The 22,083-nt window shown below is 42.3% G+C and overlaps 1 protein-coding gene across 1 annotated transcript; it reads left to right on the forward strand.

The window, feature by feature from the left end:
* The first annotated feature begins 243 nt into the window (after positions 1-243).
* alx1 (ALX homeobox 1) lies at positions 244-21,260 on the forward strand. Its single transcript, XM_038781438.1, has 4 exons — positions 244-475; positions 7,802-8,106; positions 17,244-17,372; positions 19,953-21,260. Exons 1-4 carry the CDS (start codon positions 244-246, stop codon positions 20,271-20,273), a joined length of 987 nt encoding a protein of 328 aa, XP_038637366.1. The 3' UTR covers positions 20,274-21,260.
* The last annotated feature ends 823 nt before the right edge of the window (positions 21,261-22,083 follow it).

The raw sequence follows: 22,083 nt of genomic DNA on the forward strand, positions 1-22,083 counted from the left end.
AGGGGATGGACAAGAGGGTGGAGAGAGCGGCTCTGGGATTTGCATATTCATTAAGTTGGGAGGGGGCCTGCGCTCTTTGGCTCCGCGCTTTTACTGTATATAGAGCCGGTTCTGCAGCCCTGACCGACGGCCAGAAGCTGCAGATTACACTCCAACCCCCAACCCATTCCGAGGAGCGGCCACCGATCGCTCCCCACCAGGTTTGTTTACCAGCACCGAGGCCGCCTAACGTTTTGCGTTTAGATGATTATGGAATTTGCAAGTGAGAATTTTTCCATCGCTGGTCATCATTCCAAGGGAAACGAGTATTACATGGGCGCGGGAGCCACCCTGGAGCAAGTTATGGAGAGTATGGAGGGGGGATCTTTCTATAACAAGAACGCATCAAAACGCATCCAAACCTTTATCCACATGGAAAACAGCGAGCACCAGGAACGGATTGGGAAAACACCCGTTCACGAGGACGGTGGGAATGGTAGGTATGAAATCAATATCGCCACCAACGTAACTGTTTTATTTACAGTTTTTTTAAATGATGGGGGAGGAGGGTGAATTATTGGCCATATGTGTGACATTAATCATCATCTTTGCTTCACGGTTCTGCCACCAGAACGTTTAAATAAAAGTTCAATAAAACTTATTCAACATTAATTATCAGCACGGCCGCCGGAGTGTATTTCAAATGGTAGCCACTTAAATAATAATGCATTCATTCGAAAAGGAAAGAATAAGTCCTTTGCCTGAATTGCTTGCTGCCACCGCTGCTAACTTGTGTACACCATCAGTGAAAACCATAAATAACAAACAGGAAGCGCTATCTGCGAGGAAACCAGTTGCTTGTTGCTCAGTGTGGAGGCGGTGTTACCATAACAAACCATTTATCAATCATGTTTCAATAATCAATTGCACAGTCAGTGGACTTTCGCAAACCCTCTCACACGCACGGCTGCACATAAAGCAAAATGTGAGCAGCATTTATCTCCGCTTCTTTTGGATTCCTGAGCGATCTTTTCCATTTATGACATGTTGACTTCTCCCGGGTCTGGGGGGAAGAAACGCAATTCATAAATGCATATTTGTTAAACACGAAATTGCCAATCCCTCCGCTGAAACAGCGATTAAGTTCTGTCCAATTCAGCATCTTTGGTTGTTTCGGGGTCACCACTTATTTTATTCGAGTGGTGTGGGGGGGGGGGGGGGGGGAGAGAGAGAGAGAGAGAGATTTCGGATCTGTGTAACTCTCAACCAGTCCTGAACAATTTCAGATCTGACCTTTGATGGTGGTTTAATATAACGGTGGAATTTAGATACTGTATAAAGTTGCATTTCGGACAGAGGGGGAGGGGGGGGGGGGGGGTCGGAGGTGGAGGGGGGGGGGGTGTTTGTGGCTCAGTCAAAAGACCATTCACACTCCTACCACAAAACAAATATTTACAATATCGATCACAATAATATTTAAAACCCAGAAGGAGACGGCACAGCTCTCTTCCCGGCTGTGTTAAGCCACGATCCAGCTGCTTTACCGGTATCCCAGTGGCCTGCAGTAATAAACCAGGGGGAAAAAATCCACTCCCAATTCTACCGTGGCGATCTGTAAATTTGAGCTCGGGGTTTTACCCAAAAAGTCTGGTCATCAAAATTCTGTAAGAGTGACAATGAACTTGTCTGTTCGCAATGAAAAACCTCCCAATTGGTTCACTAATGCCCTATAGATAGGGAACCTGGTCTGGCCGATGCGTGGCTCCAGCCTCACCTCAATGTGGATGCCATTTAACTGGCCTAGCAAGCCAAGGAGCCACGAAAGTTGTATCGCAGAACTGGCATGATTCAAGACAAAGTTCGCCACCAGAACCCTGTCTGGGTAACTAGGAAAGGGACAGAAATATCCGCTTTGCCGGTGACACCTACACTCTGAGAGTTATTTGAAATAAATATTCAGTAATTTAGGAGTTTCGATGTTGGGCTCTGCTATGTCCCAAAAATAAATAGTTGCTGAAGTCAGAAAGCAATCTGTTCTGGATTACCTCTAATCAGTGCAAATATTAAAGCTCTTCAAAGAGAATTGCTTTAGCATATGATTCATCTACAGGTTGAACGCCATGTGCATTTTGGAAGAAACGGCTGGCCGGTTACTGCTTTATTTCAAAATGAAAGGACAAGGTTAACATTTGACAGGAAAACGCCGAAACTTTGATTTATGATGGCGCCCTTTACTTTTATAAGTGTTGATATCACTGACCAATATCTCAACCCCTTCAATCTCTGTCTTCGAATCGCTTGGGATGGATTTTGTTGAAAGGAACTCTGTTTCCTTGCAAGGAGAAATTCACATATCCCGACCAAATTAATCGCCACCCTCCCCTCCCAAATATGGTAAACCTCCTAAAAATATACACTCTTGAGCTGTGTTTTTTGAGAAAGTGAACTCCAATCTTGTGTTTAACCTGAGATTCTTTGCAAGGAGATGTTCAGAAAGCGGCGACCGCCAGTCCTGAACACACACACCAACACACAATAAGGAATTCCACTTCAAGTTACTTTGACACGAAATTGGAGAAATCAATTTGTTAGACATTTTAACAAAAATGGAAACGATGAAACTGGTTAAAGGCCATAAAGAGTTTGTCCTCCACGCGTCTGTGAACAAAATAACACAGTCGAACAAAACATTTTGTCTGCATGCAAGATTAAATGGTATAAACGTTTTGTAAAAGCTAATGGTAAATTGATAAAAGTGTGCAAAACAATAAATAGAAGTTTAAGAGTCTAAAACTACAAGCTATGGTTAATTGAAGTGTGCAAAACAATAAACAGGAGTTTAAGAATCTAAAACTACAAGCTTTATTTTGCTACATATGGTTAATTGGTGTATGTGTGTGTGTGGGGGGGGGGCAGGAATTTGCAAACTTGTGTTCTGAAATCGACAAATTCCGTCCTTTAAAACAAATGTTTATTTAACTGTTGCGCCTTTTGAGGAGAATCGGAGCATCTAATTGTTAAAATGTCAATTGTTTCCATAGTTGCATTCGACAAGCAAATATAGGAAATTTTATTAAATTATTTCTCCAGTTATCCGCACTGGTCAGATCTAATGACTAATGCAGTTTCCCCCGTGTATATCACAGTTGATAATAAATCACTGAAATCTCGGGCTCTGGTCTTTGCAATAAAGAATCACTGCGGCCTGGCCCGATACTGTATGGACATAAATAATTTGTAATAAATGCGTTAACAAAGTTCAAAACAGACACCAGTTTTATTCGATGTTTTATTTTAATGTTCTGATCCCATGATTCCTTCTGGAAATGTATTCATTCGTGAAAGAGAAATGGAAGCAAGCATTTTGGGCAGATCAACGGGAGCTCAGGTTTCCCACCGAGGATTCGTCCTCTAGTTTCAGATCAAGTGTAAAACTGAATGGAATCGGCCACACAACAAATTCTTTTTGATTTAGGGATGGGTCACAAACGCTGGCATTGCCCACTCCCCAAGAACGAATAAACAGAAGCACTGTTGGGGATTGTCCTCGAGTTCAACTTTCCGTTGATCAAGCTGCATGAGAACTCCGGAAAGGTGACGTGAAAGCGATTTCCCTCTAATCGGAGCTGCAGTCACATTGGAAAATACAATTCGACTCAAAAGTCTGACCACAGCGCGATTCAAACCCTGGATTAGGGGGTTTGGACTGGTCGAGCCAGTCCGGCCTGAACCCGTGTGGCAAATAATTCATTTGAAATGGTGTTCCCAACCCCGCCCCGTTAGTAATATTTTGAGTCTGTATTACATTGCATTTCACAAACAACAAAACGCCCGGACAGCACTGTTGTCTCTGACTTCATTTCAGAATTTATTAACACATAAAATAGACGCCAGCAATTCTAGCCACGCGTTTGAGACCTGCCCACATAATAATATTTTTATTTGGTGGGGGGGGGGGGGGGGGGGGGGCAACGGATTCCTGCTTCTTTGGGATTCACTTGCCCAGCAACTTGTAACCTTTCCTGTTGGATTCGACAATGAGCCGAAACATTGCGGACAATGGGCTAGAGTTCCAATGGTTCACCTCCAGTGTGTAGAATATATCGCCACACCTTATCCACTGACTTAGCTGCTATTTCACACAAGTCACCGAAATACCTATGTCATTCTGTGTAAATTATTCCAAAACAAATTGCCCCCCCCCCCAAAAAAAAATATATAATGAAAAATAAATAAAACAGGTTGCCATGTAGCTCCGGATTAATACAGTAGTTAGTTTCGATTCAACAAAACACCGACAGATAAGGTAACCAGCAAATGTCTCCTCTAAAAAGAGTTAAGTTTCCCTGTAACGGTATCCAGAGATAGCGGATTATGTTGTCACTTTTAATAGACACGCTCTAAAACTTGCAGTGAACACGCAGTGAAAGTAAGGTTTTGATCAAATATGATGTGTTTTCCTTCCCATTGAGAATCGTTCAAGATCAACCATTTTTTATAACCCCCACCTCCCCACACACACCCCGAATAACAAGCTGGCCGTGACTGGAATGTTATTCAGTTGTTTATTGAGGGAGATGGGGTTTAAAAACAAAATAACGCGCGAAAGTTAAATTAAACAATAGTGTTCAAAACGCGGCATGGACAGGACAAGAAGTGAGAAGGTGAATAATACGGGAAGTGACTATGCCAGATACACTACTGTTTACATATCGGCTAGATCTGGTTATGGGCAAGTGAAGATTCACCAAAAACTGATTCAAATAACGAAATTCAATGTTATGCCGTGTGTACTGATGTGCCCGTGAAGGAGGAAAAAACATTATCGGTTAAAAACAAAAGAGCGCATGACAATAAAACAAAGAAACAAAACTTTGCTAAATAAGTTTGGCCTACATTTTTGACAAAAATAGTGATTGCAAACCTTGGTCAATACAGAAGAGCATTAATCTCTCAAACTACAGTCATCACCAATTTCAGTCACCTCGACCATTTTACAACCTTACGTCAATAAATTTATTTCCCATTCATCAGTATTATTAAGCTGATTTTACGATTTGATTAAATCTTTCAATTGGCATTCATGTGTCCCACTCATTTTCCAGGTTGCAAAGGACAATGTTACCTTAATTGTAATTTTTCCCCCCAAACTCATATTATCTGTATCACCATCAGTCCAAATACCTACAAATTTTGCTTCACCAATAGCCAATTTGTATGTTACTTATACCTAAAACGTACAATGCCAAGAGCTAGCCTACATTTTTGTTGTCAATCATTAAATAACCCTGAAAAACCTACTCTCATCATCATTTCTACATATGAAGTAAAAGTGACATCTTACTCCGAAATGCCTTGGCTTTTGAAACTTTCAGACTTTGGCTATTTCTTCCAGCAACTTAAAGGCAAGCAATCCTAGAGATGGAAAGTTGGGGTTCAATTTTAAGTCTGTGCAAGTTTTGCAAGGGTTAATCTCGTGCTTGGTGTCCAGCAAGAGAGGAGGGATGGAACTGTAAACTTTGACCCTTCGGTAAAACATAGAACCAGTCAGAGTCCTACATCCAAGGTTCAGTTTCTGGTAGCCTGCTGTAGGTTTCCCACGATTTCTATTTCTAATTTTATTTCTGATTTACGCATCTGGGGTTTTGCAATCAGCTATTTTCATGGCTTTTAGTTCATGTCACTGTTATTCGTCGCCTCGCTTAGGTGAACTCCGCACTTCTTTCGTCAGTCTTCACTTTCTTCATATATTCCCATCATCTTACATCAAGGTGGTTAACCAACAAGATTTGTCAAGAAAACCTGTTCAGCCTCTCAAGAAAATCATAGCACAGTATAGCAGAGGAGAAGATAATTTGATCTATGGAATTTGCATTGGCTCTTGCACATATCAATTCCCTCAGTCCACATTTGTCTCTCTCAAGTATGTATTCAATTCCCCTTTCAAGGCGATTATTGAAACTGTGTCCTTTACTTTATTAAGCAATGCATAACCGGTTGAATACATTTTTCCATCTGTTGCCCCCATTTTCCTTGTTGAACACTTTAAATGAAATGAAATGAAATGAAAATCGCTTATTGTCACAAGTAGGCTTCAAATGAAGTTACTGTGAAAAGCCCCTAGTCGTCACATTCCGGCGCCTGTTCGGGTGACCCCTGGTTGGTGACCCATCAGCCATTAGCAAATGTCTCTCGCTGAATTACTCCATCTAAACCACTATGCGTTTAAATATCTCTGTCAAATCTGTCCTGAGCCTGTTCTGCTAGGATAACTAATTTTTCTCCCAGACTATCCATGTAACTGTGATTCCTCATCCCTGGAACCATTGTTGTAAATCTTTCTATCCCTGCTCCACATTTCCTGAAGTGTGGTGCCCCAAATTGGACACAGTGATCTCGCCATGGGTCAATCTCGTGTTATGTACAAGTTTGCCTAATTTCCTGGCTTTTGTTCTCTGTGCCTCCATTTATTAAGTCTACAATCCTGCAGGATTAATTTACTGTTTTATTAACCTGCCCTGCCACCTCAAAGATATCAGCACAAAATCCTTCCACGTCTCTCTGTTCTTTACAATCCTTTGTAATTGTACCATTTAACTTGAAGCATCTGATCATTCTTCCTTTTTTTTAAGAGTATCCAGTTATTTCTTTTCCAATTAAAGGGAAATTTAGCGTGGCCAATCCACCTACCCTGCACATCTTTGGGTTGTGGGGCTGAGACCCACGCAGACACAGGGAGAATGTGCAATCTCCACACAGACAGGGAACCGGAGCTGGGATCGAACCTGAGACCTCAGCACCATGACTCATCATTCTTTCTATCAACATGACTCACTTCACAGCTTTCTGCATTGAATTTCATCTGCCATATGCCCATCCATTCTGTCAACCTGCCTACACCATCTTGAAGTCTATTGCTAAGTCCCTCATTGTTTGCTACCCTTCTATGTTGTGTACCATTTGTATCATTCACAAATTTTTTAATTTTGTACTCGTAGGTCTGAGAGATTAATATATATCAAGAACAGCAGAGGCCTTAAAACTAAGGTACCCATGCTGCTTATGAGGAGCTTCAACCACCAAATTTGCATATCACAAGTTCAGGTGCAGGGTCAGTCAACCTTGCAAGATGTTTCATCCCACATACAAATTCTTATTTTTTCCAATGGCATGGTGAGACGGGACATACCATGTAAAAGAGTGAATTGACTCAATTAACTCTTTTCGTCCACTGACCTTTGTTTTGCTCAGTTCCTTTAAATAGCGTAGATGTCATATTTAAATTGACTGATGCCTCAAAATCATTCCAAAAATGGCGGTCGACTTATACGTTAAGTATAAAATTGAACTGCTGCCGTGGGTGTGGGTGGTCGCCTTCTTTATCATTTGCCATGCTCTGCGCATCTTTGCAACACCTACTTGACCCCTTGCACCCGGTTATACTGGTAAGTCAAACACCCATTTGTGGGGTGAGAAATTGAGACTGACGTCTAAAGCTATGTTGTTCTAATACTACCTTGTGGCTGAAAAGGGGATTTTGAGCATCTGAAAAAGAAATTTGGGGGGCCAAAGAAATAAAGCCATCTTATACATCTCATATGCCATGATCTAAGGTATTTGTTCATTCTTTAACCAAATGCTTCTGTTTATGATTCTGCTCATGTATGCAACGTATTTTGCATACTTAACATCAGGAGTTTTGAACATCTTTCTTTCGAAAGTTCTGTTATTTGTTAGTAAGTTACTGGAACTCATGATTGGCAGATCTCACATGTGGATTGCTCCCTATATCAAATGTCTGATTATTTCCTTTGCCATCCAGTCAATTATGCTGTTTCAAAGTCCATGGGTCAGGCTGTGTGTACCGACCTATCAAGACCCATTGAAAACTACTGCAACATGAAGGTGTCGCCACCGAAAGGGCTGGAAGAGAAATCCATCATGGAACAAACTGCCGACAAGAGCGACTCTAATGTCTCCAGCACGAAGAAGCGGAGAAATCGGACAACATTCACCAGTTTACAATTGGAGGAACTGGAGAAGGTTTTCCAGAAAACCCACTATCCAGATGTGTATGCCAGGGAACAGCTGGCTCTACGGACAGAGCTCACTGAGGCCAGAGTGCAGGTACACAACTAGATTATTCGGTTTGTTACTCACGTAAAAAATATATAAAACCATTTTTTATGTGTATTTGGTAGCATTTAACTATATTAACTGCTGTAAGTTAATATAGTTATAATTACAAGTCACACCTTCCAGAAAACGCTGGAGTTGGTGCATTCTGCAGTATGTTCACTTTTAGCAGTGTGATTTGCATTAATTATCAAACACATTGCTAGGCTGAAAACTTCCTTCTGAGGTTCATTAATGTTGGAGATTTAAAAAAATGATTTTACTTTTCCTGTCTGTCTTTTTTAATCTCTCTATGTACATGATTTAAGTTTAATTTCTCCCTCCAGCTTTATATTTTCCGGTTTAGACTCAGTGTGGGTTAGTAAGTATCCTTTGGTCTGATTGGTTGAAGAGTTTCAGTGTTTCTTGCATTGCTCACAGATGTTATAGATCCTTAGATGTTGGATCAGGCGTGACTCACCACAAAAAAACAACAAAACCTCCTTTGCTACTGACCACAATAATGCAGGCTATGGAGTAAGTGTATCTAACATGAGCCAGACTTGTCTCTGCACCTTCACATCCAAAGTAGTTTGCCCACAAATTTGCTTTGAGTGCAAACTGATGAAGATGCACCAAGGGAAATAAGGGTATTGGGGACCTGAGTGAAAAGGGCTTCTGCTTAACCAATAGGATTGGGAAATAACCAGATAAAAGACAGAGAAGGAGGATGAATGCAATATCAAATCAGACCCAGAAAGAGAAAAGGAACATTGAAGAGAGATTGGATAAAGACAGAGAAAAAGAGAGCAGTAAGAAAACAAAAATAAAGAATTTAATTTATATCAGTTTTCACAACCAGTGGACATCTCAAAGAACATGGCAGCCAATGAAGTAAAATTACTCTTGTAATTGAGGAAATACAGACGCCAATTTGCCCACATCAAACTGCCACAAACAGCAATGTGATAATGGCTAAATAGTCATTTTACGATGTTGATTGAGGGATAAATATTGGCCAGGACACTGTGGATAACTTATCTGCTCATCTTTAAAGTTGTGCTATTGTGATCTTTTACCTTCACCCAAACAGCAGAGGGGAGATTCAGTTTAACATTTAATCTGAAAGGCAGAATCTCCAACAGTGCCCTGCTCCCTCAATACTGCACTGGAGTGTCAGCCTTGAGTTTTGAACTCAAGCCCCAGGAGCAAGTCCCTGGCAGCTTCTGACTCAGACAGAAGACCAATTGAACCATGGCTGAAATGTTAAAATTTAAAGTTTCCTGTTTGTAAAATTTCTCTGAAAAATGTAAAACATGGAGGGAGTCTGCACATCATATGCTAATTTTCAGTGCCAGAGGAGTTGATTGGTGGTAATGAACAATTATTGTGGTTAAAAGATTTCTGACACTACTAATTATTATCCCTAAATATCTGTGGCATGCTTACTTTCTATCTCCTGCACAAACACAGCAACGTCAATGTCTGTCAATGATGAGATTGACAGCAAAGTGCCACTACTGCAAAACTAATGGTAGAGTTATGCAACACGGAGAGCAGCTATTGGACGCTGGGAGTTGACTATAGATCAGCCCCTTAACCGAAGATACTGTTTATGCAATAATATTGGCAAGGGCCATTAGTCTCAATGTTATTTTGACAACAATTTTATTGGAATTAAAGAAGCAAAAGTTGAAAAATAAACTGCTAGTAACAGCATTTTATTAAATTATGCTAGTTGCTGTGCATTTCTATTGAATGTTATCTCATAATAAACGTTAGCCATACCTCATAACTAACATGTAAAACCTACCTGTGTTTTTGAGTGAAAATGCAAATAAACCTTGGGTGCGATTTAATGATCGTGGAACCGCTGATTAAATAGCGAGAGAGACCAAAATAAGGATCCACGCCGGGCACAAATCAGTTCGTAATCTAAGCGGTCCTGTCCTGGTGATGAGTTCTGGATCCAGACCAAATGTGGCAAGACACCAATTGACATCAACTGAGATAAATGCCCATCTCATTAGGTGAAAGTCCAATCAAATGGCCTCTAGGGAACTGACTGGTTCCCCAGCAAGAGATCACGTGGGCGCCATTCAGAACTGGTCCACACAAATGTGCCCAGATTTAACGGTACCTGGGATGGTCCAGCAGGCCATTGGAGACACCTGGGTGGTCAGGACAAGTTAGCACCCTGGCTCTGCCTCTGTCACTCAAACATCTTAGCACTGTCACCCTGGCACTGCCAAGGTGCTCAGGTTGCACTCCAGGATACCAGGGTCACAGTGCCAGAGTGCCTGGGTGCTCAGGTGACACTGCCAGGGTGGCACTGCCACGGGCCGGGGCCTGAACGGGGCCATGCCCATAAAGGGGGGGCAATGAAGGTAGGGGCTGAAGGGCGGGTATGAAAGGGCCTCCTAAAGGTTGGGGGGATGAAGGGTGGTGTCCTGAAAGGAGGGAGCAAAAGGAGGGATGGGGAGGCCAGAAAAGGGCAGCCCTCACCGACCACAAAGTGAGGCGTACTCACTTGGTTGGTGTGAGGTAATGCCCATGTATGTAGGGTTGACATTGCTAGTGGATGGGAGGTATGGGGGACCCTCAAGTTCACTTAGAGATCGAGGCATCCTTTCAAAATGGCAGCCCAATCTCTGAGGAGCTGATCTCAGAAGAATTTTGATCCCCACTGCTGGAAACGGGGCGGGATGCAGCTGGTATATCGCGCCTTATGTGTGGGTAAATATTGGTCTGGACCTCACTGAAAAAGCCTGTGGGCAACACTGCACCAAACCCACCCTAAGTGACACTTAGAAATGCTTCAGTTAAATCACGCCCCTTATTCCTCATTTCAACATGCACCATCAAATGATTTTTGGCTTTAAAACATGATGCAGAAACATGCATTTATTTGTTTTAATTCAAAATCTCCTCAGATCTTATGAGTAAACTATATGGTGGTGAACCGAGAAATTTGATTATTATCTCTACTCCTAAGATTAAACATAGTTTTGGTTAATGTTTGTTATCACTTGGGTGTGCGTGCAAATCCTCTTGAGATTTTTAAATGTAGAATTCTGGTATTTGGTTATCAAAATCACACACAGCAAGTACTGGAAGTTGATGGGACATTTTGTAGGAAGCCATCTGATGGAGTATTACTTTCCCCAGCTATAACTCATTTAAAATGTTGTCACTGTGAGCTATTAATGAAAAAATGAAAAATGCTTATTGTCACAAGTAGGCTTCAATTAAGTTACTGTGAAAAGCCCCTAGTCGCCACATTCCGGCGCCTGTTCGGGGATGCTGTTACGGGAAGCTGTTAAGCTGTACTCCTGGGCATAGACTTTACTGTAGTAGTTATTGACTGCTGTCAACATAGTGCATGTGGTGTAATAACCTTAGGGTAAGTAATTACTACAAGAGCTGAAATATAATAACTGATATGACACAGGCTTGCCGATTTCAGCTTTGAAAGCTCCAATTTTCATTTCTCGGGATTTATTATTTTCAACATTCTACACCCATTTCTTTCGGCACAAACTAAATCATCAACAGAGCATCACACGTGACAACACACACAGGCAGAATAACATCAATTCCCATAGTCAAGCTGGTCGAAACCCTCTCTTATTCCTTTTGTCGAGGCCGCTGACTTTTAAAGCAGAGCAAGGCGGGCCAGCAGCACGGTTCGATTCCCATACCAGCCTCCCCGGACAGGCGCCGGAATGTGGCGACTAGGGGCTTTTCACAGTAACTTCATTGAAGCCTACTCGTGACAATAAGCGATTTTCTATTTATTTCTATTTCTATACTATTTCCCTGTTACGTATCCTGAAAAGGGATTGTAAGGTGGTGGTGGTGGTGGTGGTGGTGGTGGTGGTGGTGGGGGGGGGGGGGGGGGGGGGGGGGGGGGGGGGGGGGGGGGGGGGGGGGGGGGGGGGGGGGGGGGGGGGGGGGGGGGGGGGGGGGGGGGGGGGGGGGGGGGGGGGGGGGGGGGAAAAGAAGGGGGGGGGGGGGGGGATTTGGGAGTAGCAATCATTTACATGTCTATCAAAACTTATGCTAATAAATGGGATCGACTGGGGAATTGGCAAAGTTTGGTTCCTGTAAGAATTCTGGTTAAAACCACGCTTAAAATCTCTGAATGCTTAATTAATAGACCCCAGTTAATCCACTTGTAAAGTGACTTCAACAAGGAAGGCAGTTTTGCAAATCTTCCTGCCATATGGAAGAATGTTAAAAATTAACTCTCCTCCCTTTGTTTCAATAAACAGCAAAATGAAAGATTAGAAATAATGGTTGGGTTGCTTTTCGTTACAGACTGTCACACAACCTCGGGATTCTGCTGACTTGATACTATCACGAATACTGTTCTTCTTTATACCATATGAGCTCCTTAAGAATATTACAGTTTTTCTAGATGTGTCAACTTTTATTTATTATCAGCCTAAAGTGGCTTCTAAAAAGAGAAAAGACTTGCTTTTATACAGTGCCTTTCATGATTGTCGGACACCTTTAATCGTCTTACAGTCAATGAACTTCTTTTGAAGGGTAACGCAGGAAATGGGATGGCCCAATTACACAGCAAGAGCCCACAAAGAGCAATGTGACAGTGACCAGTAATCTATTTTTGTGATGTTGATTGGGGAATAAGTATCGGCCAGGAATCTGGGGATAAATCTGATCTTCAAAATAGTGCCGTTGCTATCCGCTTGAAAGGGCAGAAGGGGCCCTGGGTTACCATCTCATCAGAAAACCAAAGTGTCCTTGATCTTGAGGTGAAAGTGAAAGGTTAATGTGCGTACCGGCATGGCAACAACAACTCAACATTCCTTCTGTTGCCTCCCGGCTCCCTTACTTTAAAAAAAAAACTTTTTTTAAAATTTAGAATACCCAATGAATTTTTTCCAATTAAGGGGCAATTTAGCATGGCCAATCCACCGAGCTTGCACATTTTTGGGTTGTGGGGGCGAAACCCACACAAACACGGGGAGAATGTGCAAACTCCACACGGACAGTGACCCAGAGCCGGGATTGAGCCGGGACCTCGGCGCCGTGAGGCCGCAGTGCTACCACTGCGCCACCGTGCTGCCCCAGGCGCCCTTACTTTCAGCAATTTCCAAGTTACCTGTTTCCATCAAGTTGTCGAGGTTATTCATGAAGGCCCTGTCTTCGCAAACTTGCCCCTCGCCTGAGGTGTGGCGATCCTCAGATTAAATCACCACCAGTCAGCTCTCCTCCTCAAAGGGGAAAGTGGTTGCCTGGGACTATGGCGACTTTACATTTACCTTCTTTATAAAATCAAGGATCAACTACATAAGCCCGATAAAATAATCAATGCCTTTATTTTCCTTGATTTGAGCAGCCAGGTTGTGAATATTCATGAGCCTCTGCTACATTAAGCCAACGGGCTGGATGTTGCAAATTGTGTGATCTCCTCAACAACAGAAATGACGTAAAGGAGATAATTGGTGTTTTCAACATGACATGTTGAGGAGAGAATGCCAAGAGTTTCATAACAGTCTCAGCACTGATTCTGCTTCCCATTTCTCCAAAACCTGTTTCTAATTATCTTCAAAACCCTGTGCCTTGACTGCACTAAATGTGGAATATTATCAAGTCCTTTCTATGAGTGGTTTGACAATCTCATCAATAAATGACTTCCTATTGCTTTCCAAGTACCAGAGTTAGGTGATTTATTAGTACCAAAGGCCCTGCCTATATCATTATAGGTTCAGACAATCTGATACGCATCTAGCCTATTACGTCAAATATCTTAAACAAAAACCTGTGGATCTTTCTTTTTGTTTTAGTTTTTGAAGCCTTATTCAGTTCAGCTCATTTTATTTTGCTCTTTTCAAACTTACTTCTGGCATTTGCTGTCAGAATAAGCGGAGCTTGGTGTCAGAGTTTATGTTCAAAGAATTGGAGAATGAGGGTGCAGTTGCAAATTCTTGCTTGAACTGAGAGCTGATGTTGATCTCTGATGAGCATGGAGGTCACTTTCATGCTGATGCTTGTTTAGTTTGGATTACGGGATACTGGTGCATTTGATTGTGGTGCAGTAGTGGTGTCCCTAGCTTTGGGTCAGCTGCTCAAATTTCCAGTCCCACTTCAGAACTTGAGGGCAATAGAAGACTTGTAGATGATGTGGCCAAACAGGTTAATCATCAGTCTGTAAATCCTTCCAATGTGTTCTTTGTTCTTTAGTGGGATACGGCACTAGGAAGTGCTGAGGGTTTTGGCTAAGGGTGGTATCATGACCAGTACAGGCTTGGAAGGCCGAAGGGCCAGTTCCTGTGCTGTATTGTTCTTTGTTTGACGCTAAATCAGTGCAATACTTTGGTACTTTACCAAAGTACCTCTGTAGTACTTTGCCAAGTATAATTATGAACCAATCCTTTGGAAGTCCATGGTCCCTAGTGCCCGCTTAGGGCATGGTACCCAGAGGAGAAGAAGTGCTTTTGAGTGATCCTTATTTTCCTTTATAGTAGACCAGGATTACAATCCTTTTTCATAGGCCCTCAAGCTCATTACTGGAATGGGAGAGATGATTTAGTAGGATAAACATGTGAAGCTGACTTTTGAATACCAGGGGCTGGTTTAGCTCACCAGGCTAAATCGCTGGCTTTTAAAGCAGACCAAGCAAGCCAGCAGCACAGTTTGATTCCCGTACCAGCCTCCCCGGACAGGCGCCGGAATGTGGCGACTAGGGGCTTTTCACAGTAACTTAATTGAAGCCTACCTGTGACAATAAGCGATTTTCATTTCATTTCATTTCCAAATCTATTCTTTTTATTTTATAAACAAACTTTATTAAAACAAAAGAAAAGGAAACAATATTTAAACTCCTACTCCAGCACTTCCACTAACACATTACATGCAGTTTCTTAACCTTAACACACTAGTTCCCATTACACAACTTGAACATGCAGCTCTTAGGGCAGCACGGCAGCATAGTGGTTAGTATAATTGCTTCACAGCTCCAGGGTCCCAGGTTTGATTCCCGGCTTGAGTCACTGTCTGTGCGGAGACTGCACGTTCTACCTGTGTGTGCGTGGGTTTCCTCCGGGTGCTCCAGTTTCCTCCCACAGTCCAAAGATGTGCAGGTTAGGTGGATTGACCATGCTAAATTGCCCTTAGTGTCCAAAATTGCCCTTAGTGTTGGGTGGGGTTACTGGGTTATGGGGATAGGGTGGAGGCATGGGCCTGGGTAGGGTGCTCTTCCCAAGAGCCAGTGCAGACTCGATGGGCTTAATGGCCTCCTTCTGCACCGTAAATTCTATGATTCTTGTTCCACTTACACAAACAGACAAAGGCAATACTTTTCGAAGCACTTTTCTCCTGTTGGGACATTTATTTGGAAACCTTTTTCAAAGTCTGCCTTGGTGGCAACTTTCATGATCTCACTGGACGATTTCCACAGCCTTCTCCCTGTAGCTGCTTAAAACAGCATTTGCTGTCTCCCTCTCTATCTCAGCTCTGGTCACCCCCTCAAACAAATGTTTTGGCAAATCCATTCTAAGCATATATTGATATATTAATGTGTGGATATAATGTAGCCTTGCGCTTCCGTAAAAAAAACATTGCAGTTATATAGCACCTTTCTCACCTTGGGATTTCCAAAGCAACTTTTTTCTTTATTATCTCATGGAAAGACCAACGTTTGTTGTCCCCCATCCCTAATTGCCCTGCCACCCAGAGTCAACCACATTACATGGGTTTGGAATCACATGCCAGGAGGGTAGTTTTCTTCCCCGAAACGATGTTAGTGAACGAGAAAGGTTCTTATAACTGGGTCACCATTACTGAGACAAGCTTTATATTCTAGATTAAGTCCACCAGCTGTCATGGTAGGATTTGAACCCATGTCACGAAAGCTTCTGGGCTTCTGGATCACCAGCCCAGTGGCATTAACATGGCATAATTCCACCAGCTCTCCATACAGCCAAAAAAATACTGTTGAAGTGTAGGAATTGTTGTAAAATAGGAAACCAGACAGCCAATTATCATGCAGCAAGCTCCTACAGACAGTGCAAACAGCTCATTCAACAAATGGCACCAGCCCCTCTGGCAGCATGGCACTCTCTCGGTATGGCACTGGAAGTGCCAGTCTTGACTTCTATGCTCAAGACCTGGAGTGAATCCTAAAATCCGAAGCTTTTAACTCACTGACACATTAACCAAGTCTATGAGCAATACAGCTGAGATTCTCCATTGCGAGTCCGCCCGGCTTCTGCTGTTGGCGAGGACGGAAGGTTTGGCACGCCGTGTGTTGGCGGCGGGATTTTCTATTCCCACTGCCTGTCAATGGGATTACTCATTGAAGCCACCCAACGCCACCAGGAAACCTGCGGGTGGGGGTGCACAGCTGGCAGGACCAGAGAAACCCGCTGCCAGCGAATGGCTGTAGAATTCCGGCCATAGATTTTTTGAGCAAGGATAGATTGGGAAATAAATTTGCCTTGAGCTCAAACTGAAAATGGACAATAGCAAATTGACAGCCTGTTTAACACTGCCTAAGATCCCAGGAAATATGAGTAGGACTAGACCGTTTGACTGCTCAAGCCTTCACCACCATTCAACAAGATCATGGCTGATCTGATCGAGACCTTAAGCCCACTTTCCTGCCTACCCCCCGCAAAATACTTGACCCACCCCCCACCACCCTTGTGGATCAAAGATCTTCCAATTTGCTGTTGTCCATTTGAAGCTACTGGCCAGGGTGAATTTTTATTCCATTGTGCCTGTAAAGCAGAAATGTTCAAAATGGTGTCTGTGAAGTTGTGAGATTTTGATTTACTCATTAGCAAATGTTTGCTCTTGAAATACACTCAGGAAAATGTTCTGCACAATGTTGACTAGTTTTTTGTTGGCAAGTCTTTCCAGAGTTAAGGTAGGGAACACTGGGATCTTGTGAATACTTGAAGGGATTCCTTGGGCCTGCTCCAATATCTTCATGGGAACTACCACATAGGAAAGTTTAAAAATACCCATTTATGAAGGTTCCAGAAGGTATTCCAGGTTGCAAGTCACACCAAATGAAGGAGCTTCATTTCAGCCAGCCAGCAATACCCCAGCATTAATCAGCAGCCTGTCAGCCTCTTTAAAATGGGAAATTAGAACAACGATCTTTTATTTCTTTGCAGGTTTGGTTTCAAAATAGAAGAGCAAAATGGAGAAAGAGGGAACGTTATGGACAGCTACAACAAGCTCGAAACCACTTTGCAACCTCCTATGATGTCTCTCTTTTACCACGAACAGAGACCTATTCACAGGTAGATCGAACATGGCATACAGGGTAATGTTGTGCTGTAAACCGACAGGTAGTCTGCCCACATTTTAAAAAAATCACAAATCGGTCCTTTCAATGGCCTTAGTGATGTCTAAAAGTAAAAATGTTTGATTTAAGTGCATGCATTTACCAGATATGGTAGCTAAAGCTCCCTTTGGAGTGATGAAACACAAATATAGGAACACCGCCAGCTATTGCTGAACTTCAATGAGTTTTGGATCAGTTTCATGGACACAGATAATATTATCTGACAAATATTTCTTATTATGATAATATACTTCACCAGTCCAATCTGCATTTGAATTATCTCAATATATATGTATGAATCAAATTGAACACACTAACAACATTAACATAACGGACACTTTGATCTTTGAGTAGCAGATTTATTTTGACTTTGGATACGCAAAGTTCAAACTGGAGAAGAATCCCATCCTCTGCTGATAACTTCAAAATATTTAAGATGAAGAAAGCTCTTGACCTTTGGTGGTGCGATTTATCTGATCTTGAAGAGGCTAACAGAAGAACATCTTTCACATTGCCTACAGGGCAAAAATACATCTCTGTTTACTGCATGATGTGCACAATGATAGTCTCCTGGATTCCTGCAAACTTTGAAGACATCTCACATTTATGTCAGTTTAATGCAGTCAAAAATGCCCCGTAAATGAGCCCCAAACATTATAAAAATAAAACCATTTTCTGATTAAAAGCTCATTCTGTTTTCATCTAGGTTTCTCCCTTCCTTCCTCAAATGGATAGAATACTTTTATGCATTTTCCCGATCTCTTTCTCACTGTTCCAACATAGACATGGCAAGCTGAATACTTTCCTCCTGTACTCTGATCACCCATCTCACTACCAATTTCTCTCTTTACATTCCCTTGCCTCATTTCCTGAATTCAGCATTCTCGGATTTTCAGGATGTTTGATGTGCTGGGCTCAATTTTCCACCCAGAGTGGATGGGTAGAAAATCTAATGGGGCCATTAAAAGCCATCCCAGAAGTAGCCTAAAAAAATTCAGTTTATAAATTGGCAAAGAACATATGACATATGTTGTTTGTACAGCATTCCGTTAAATGACAACACAGGATCTTAGTATTCTCCTTAGTTTTTGTGATATTTTCTCTCCAACTGTTGTGGTTTAACTGCAGTTTATATATTTTCCTTCCTTCCTACTAATACAACTTGTCAATGTTTTGTGTCTGTGAGGGTCTGTTTTATTTGCTTTTCTCTTTTACTCTCTGCAAATTTTTGAAACTATTACCGTTGCCTCCATCACATAATTTCACAGCACCCTGACCCAATTTAATCCAACACCTATGTGCTTGACTTTTCACTGCCCTCTGAAGTAGCCGAGCATGCCATACAGTCGAGACATCGAGCTCTGGGAAATACATCTCAGTAATTGCCGATGATACCCACTTTCCAAAAATTATTTCTTTAAAAATGGAATAGTGGAAGTGGGAAGCACATGTAATAACCCACAGGGGTCCTAATGGGTGGGAATGCTTGGCTTTCCCATACTCTTGTGAGAGTGTGAGCTCACCCACTGGGGGAGGGTGGGTATCTCAATTAACCCCTGTATATAAGGTCATCAGTAAGGCACTAGCAAACAGAAAGGAACCCAGGAAGGATCTACCGGGTAGCGTTCATATCGTTTGTGTAAATAAAACTTTGTTTCTTTTTACTGGGTTTGGACTCCGTTTCCTTATTAAACTACAGAAAGAAAAACCTTTGCTTCCGGGGGCAATCATTTTTTTCTGAATTGCAGACCATATAGCCTCTTTGTTAATTCCACTCAGCCTGTTTAGTTCTGGTAGACTGGTAGAGCTGCACCAACCCCTTCACCCCCTCTAGGTTCAGACACCCCAACTGTGCGGAATTGGAATCCGGCACCTACTTAAACAATGCACATGCCCTGACCCTGGAGTTCTGGATGGGTTCAACACGAAACCAATTGGCAGACATAAGTTCGTCTGGCCCAGCCATCCCCATGGAATTTCAGGATTCAGACGTTTTCTTTGTAAGATACATCATAAAACATCGGCAACCCTTGTAGTCCTATAATTAACTTCTGCTCTTGAATAATGGTCCGTTATCTCAGGCCAGTTCCAATAGGAACTGGCATAATACAAGGGAAAAACACATTTCCTTTTCAGACCACTTTAGTTTTAGTTACCTGGCAATGTAAAGAAAAGCCCCACATCTGAACAATTAGGACTTTTAGTAACAAAAATCAAATTTTAAATTCTTATCTGTTACAACAAGGAGTTGACTATATTCTAAAAGCTGTTTATAGAAGTCAATAAGAGCACGGGCTTTCAAATCTGAACCATTTCTCCCTTACAAAGCATTATCTGGGAAAAGAACACAGGAATTTTTTGTGCTTGATGTTGCCCTCAAGGGATGGGATAAAAGGACTTGTACTGTAAATGTTCAATAATAACACTGAAGAAACAAAATGGTTGTGAAGCTTTACTGGGCTTCCAGCAGCTGCAGAACAGTGGGTCTGAATAGAAAATGGATACATTCATGCTCTTGTCTCTTTGTTCTCCCCAGCTGCAAAACAATTTGTGGGCCGGGAATAGCTCCACTGGCTCAGCAGTTTCGTCGTGCGTGCTACCACGTGAATCGTCCCCCTGTATGTCACCGTACCCTCACTCGCACAGAAATGGCAGCGCCTACATGGGCATCTCAAATCACCAAAGCCAGTTCAACCAAGTCGCTCTGAACAACCTCTTCAATGACTCTGTACTTTCTGGCTCCTCTGATGGACATGCCTTCGAGCCAAGGCCAGAGTGTGAACGAAGATCATCGAGTATTGCCGTGCTTCGGATGAAAGCCAAGGAACACACTGCCAATATCTCATGGGCGATGTGATGGAAGTTTAGTGAAAACAGAAGACAAACCATTAATGAACATGCCTGGGCTGTTCTGTACCCGGAAAACATTAATAAGCTGCTATGTCTTTCACAAAGGAGTAGGATCAGTGAGAGCAATGGACAGGTTGTTTAATTCTAAGCACTCTTGATACAGATAGAGGAGGTCGTGTCAAAAGCTGAACCGATGAAGAAACAAATTGTGTATAGGTGTTTAAAGACTGTAGTGCATACATTAAATCACCAAATTTTACAATGCAACAGGATACCATTTTGCCCAATGTAACCGTGCTAACCCTCTTCATCAGGCCCATTCCTCTGCCATTAGGTTACATCATCTTGGTTCTCCCTTTTCAAATATTTATCCATCCACACTGATTGCACCATTGATTCTCCTAGCAACCCGCTGCGTTAAAGAAAATTACAAACCTCTCCCTTTTTATATTCTTGTTGATATTCTTAACTGCTCTTTAGTTGCTTGTTCATTGATAGGTGGAAATAATTTTCCCAATGTATCATCAAACCTCTCATAATCTTAAACACCTCCATGGAACCTACTGTTAATATTTCGTTGAATGAAAACAAGGAACTTTTTCATAACTAAAGCTTCTCATTTATGGTATACTCTGAATGCACTCTTTCCATGGCCTTAGCATTCTGCTGAAAGGCAAGTGGCCCAAATTGAATACAGTATTCAAGTGATGCTGGAAGCATTGGTTTGTGCATTTTGTCAGCATTATTTCTTTGCTTTTGTAGAATATCTTTTGTTTTTCTCATTCCTGCAGTCCCTTACCACCCTCCTCACAGTCCACGGTAGTTTTTTTGTTATCTGCACATTTTGATACTAAACCCAAGCTCAGCTCACTTTCATGTAGAGAGTAGGCGGGAGGGACAGGTAGAGAGGGAGAAAGAGGTATTCAACACTGACTTAAGAGAATGCCTTTTACATCTTCCAATCCAAAGTAGATTTATTACCTCTTACTCTGGCTCAGCATGGGTGATGGGGTTGAGGTTAGGGAGTGGGGTGGGGGGGGTGGGGGGGGGGGGGAGCGGAGACAGGGGTGGGGATGGGAGGTGGGTGTTGTAAAAAGTGGCAAACTCAGAAATATGGGGAATGTGACGGTTCAAATTTAAGGTCACTGCTATATGCTCTGTTTTTTAGCCCCTCCCCCCCTCATCCTGTCGTGAGGCCGACCGGTCTATATGCTGCGTCTAATTTCGCTCTTCTTTTGACAAGTCCTGTGGCATGATGTTTATATCGATGGATGTTTGAAAGATTGTGGTCAGAGCCTCTGTTATTTTCTCTCTGACTTTCTTCGGCATTATAGGATTCAAGCCTTTTAATGTCTTTTCAACTTTGATTTTCATTGACTTCCATAATTTTTTCATTATCATTTCCTTTTTTATGATTATTGTTGCTAATTGTTTCACTTTTCTCTCATGGTGATTCACTTCCAGCACGACAACACTCATTTAATATTTCTGCCATTCATTTGGCCTCTGTGCATGAAAACGTCCAGTTTCATCTTTAATCAGTCCTGCCTTTTAGTCATTATCTTAGTTAACCTGTTTAAAATATGCTCTCCTCCTTCCCTTATGCTACGTCCCAGCCTTTCGTCATCATAGTCAGGGATTTTCCAGGCAGGACCCTTCATGGATGGGACAGAAAATTTGGCAGACCAGCCCATTGACTTTGGGTGGGAATTTCCACGGGACCGGAATATCCCAGCCTTAGTTTTATTTTGCTTCTCCTCTTAGATTTCTGCATGTTTAGGAATGCAGTCTCTTCTACAAATGAAACCAGCTCTGCC

This window comes from Scyliorhinus canicula, chromosome 20, assembly GCF_902713615.1.
Source record: "Scyliorhinus canicula chromosome 20, sScyCan1.1, whole genome shotgun sequence".
Lineage (NCBI taxonomy): Eukaryota > Metazoa > Chordata > Chondrichthyes > Carcharhiniformes > Scyliorhinidae > Scyliorhinus > Scyliorhinus canicula.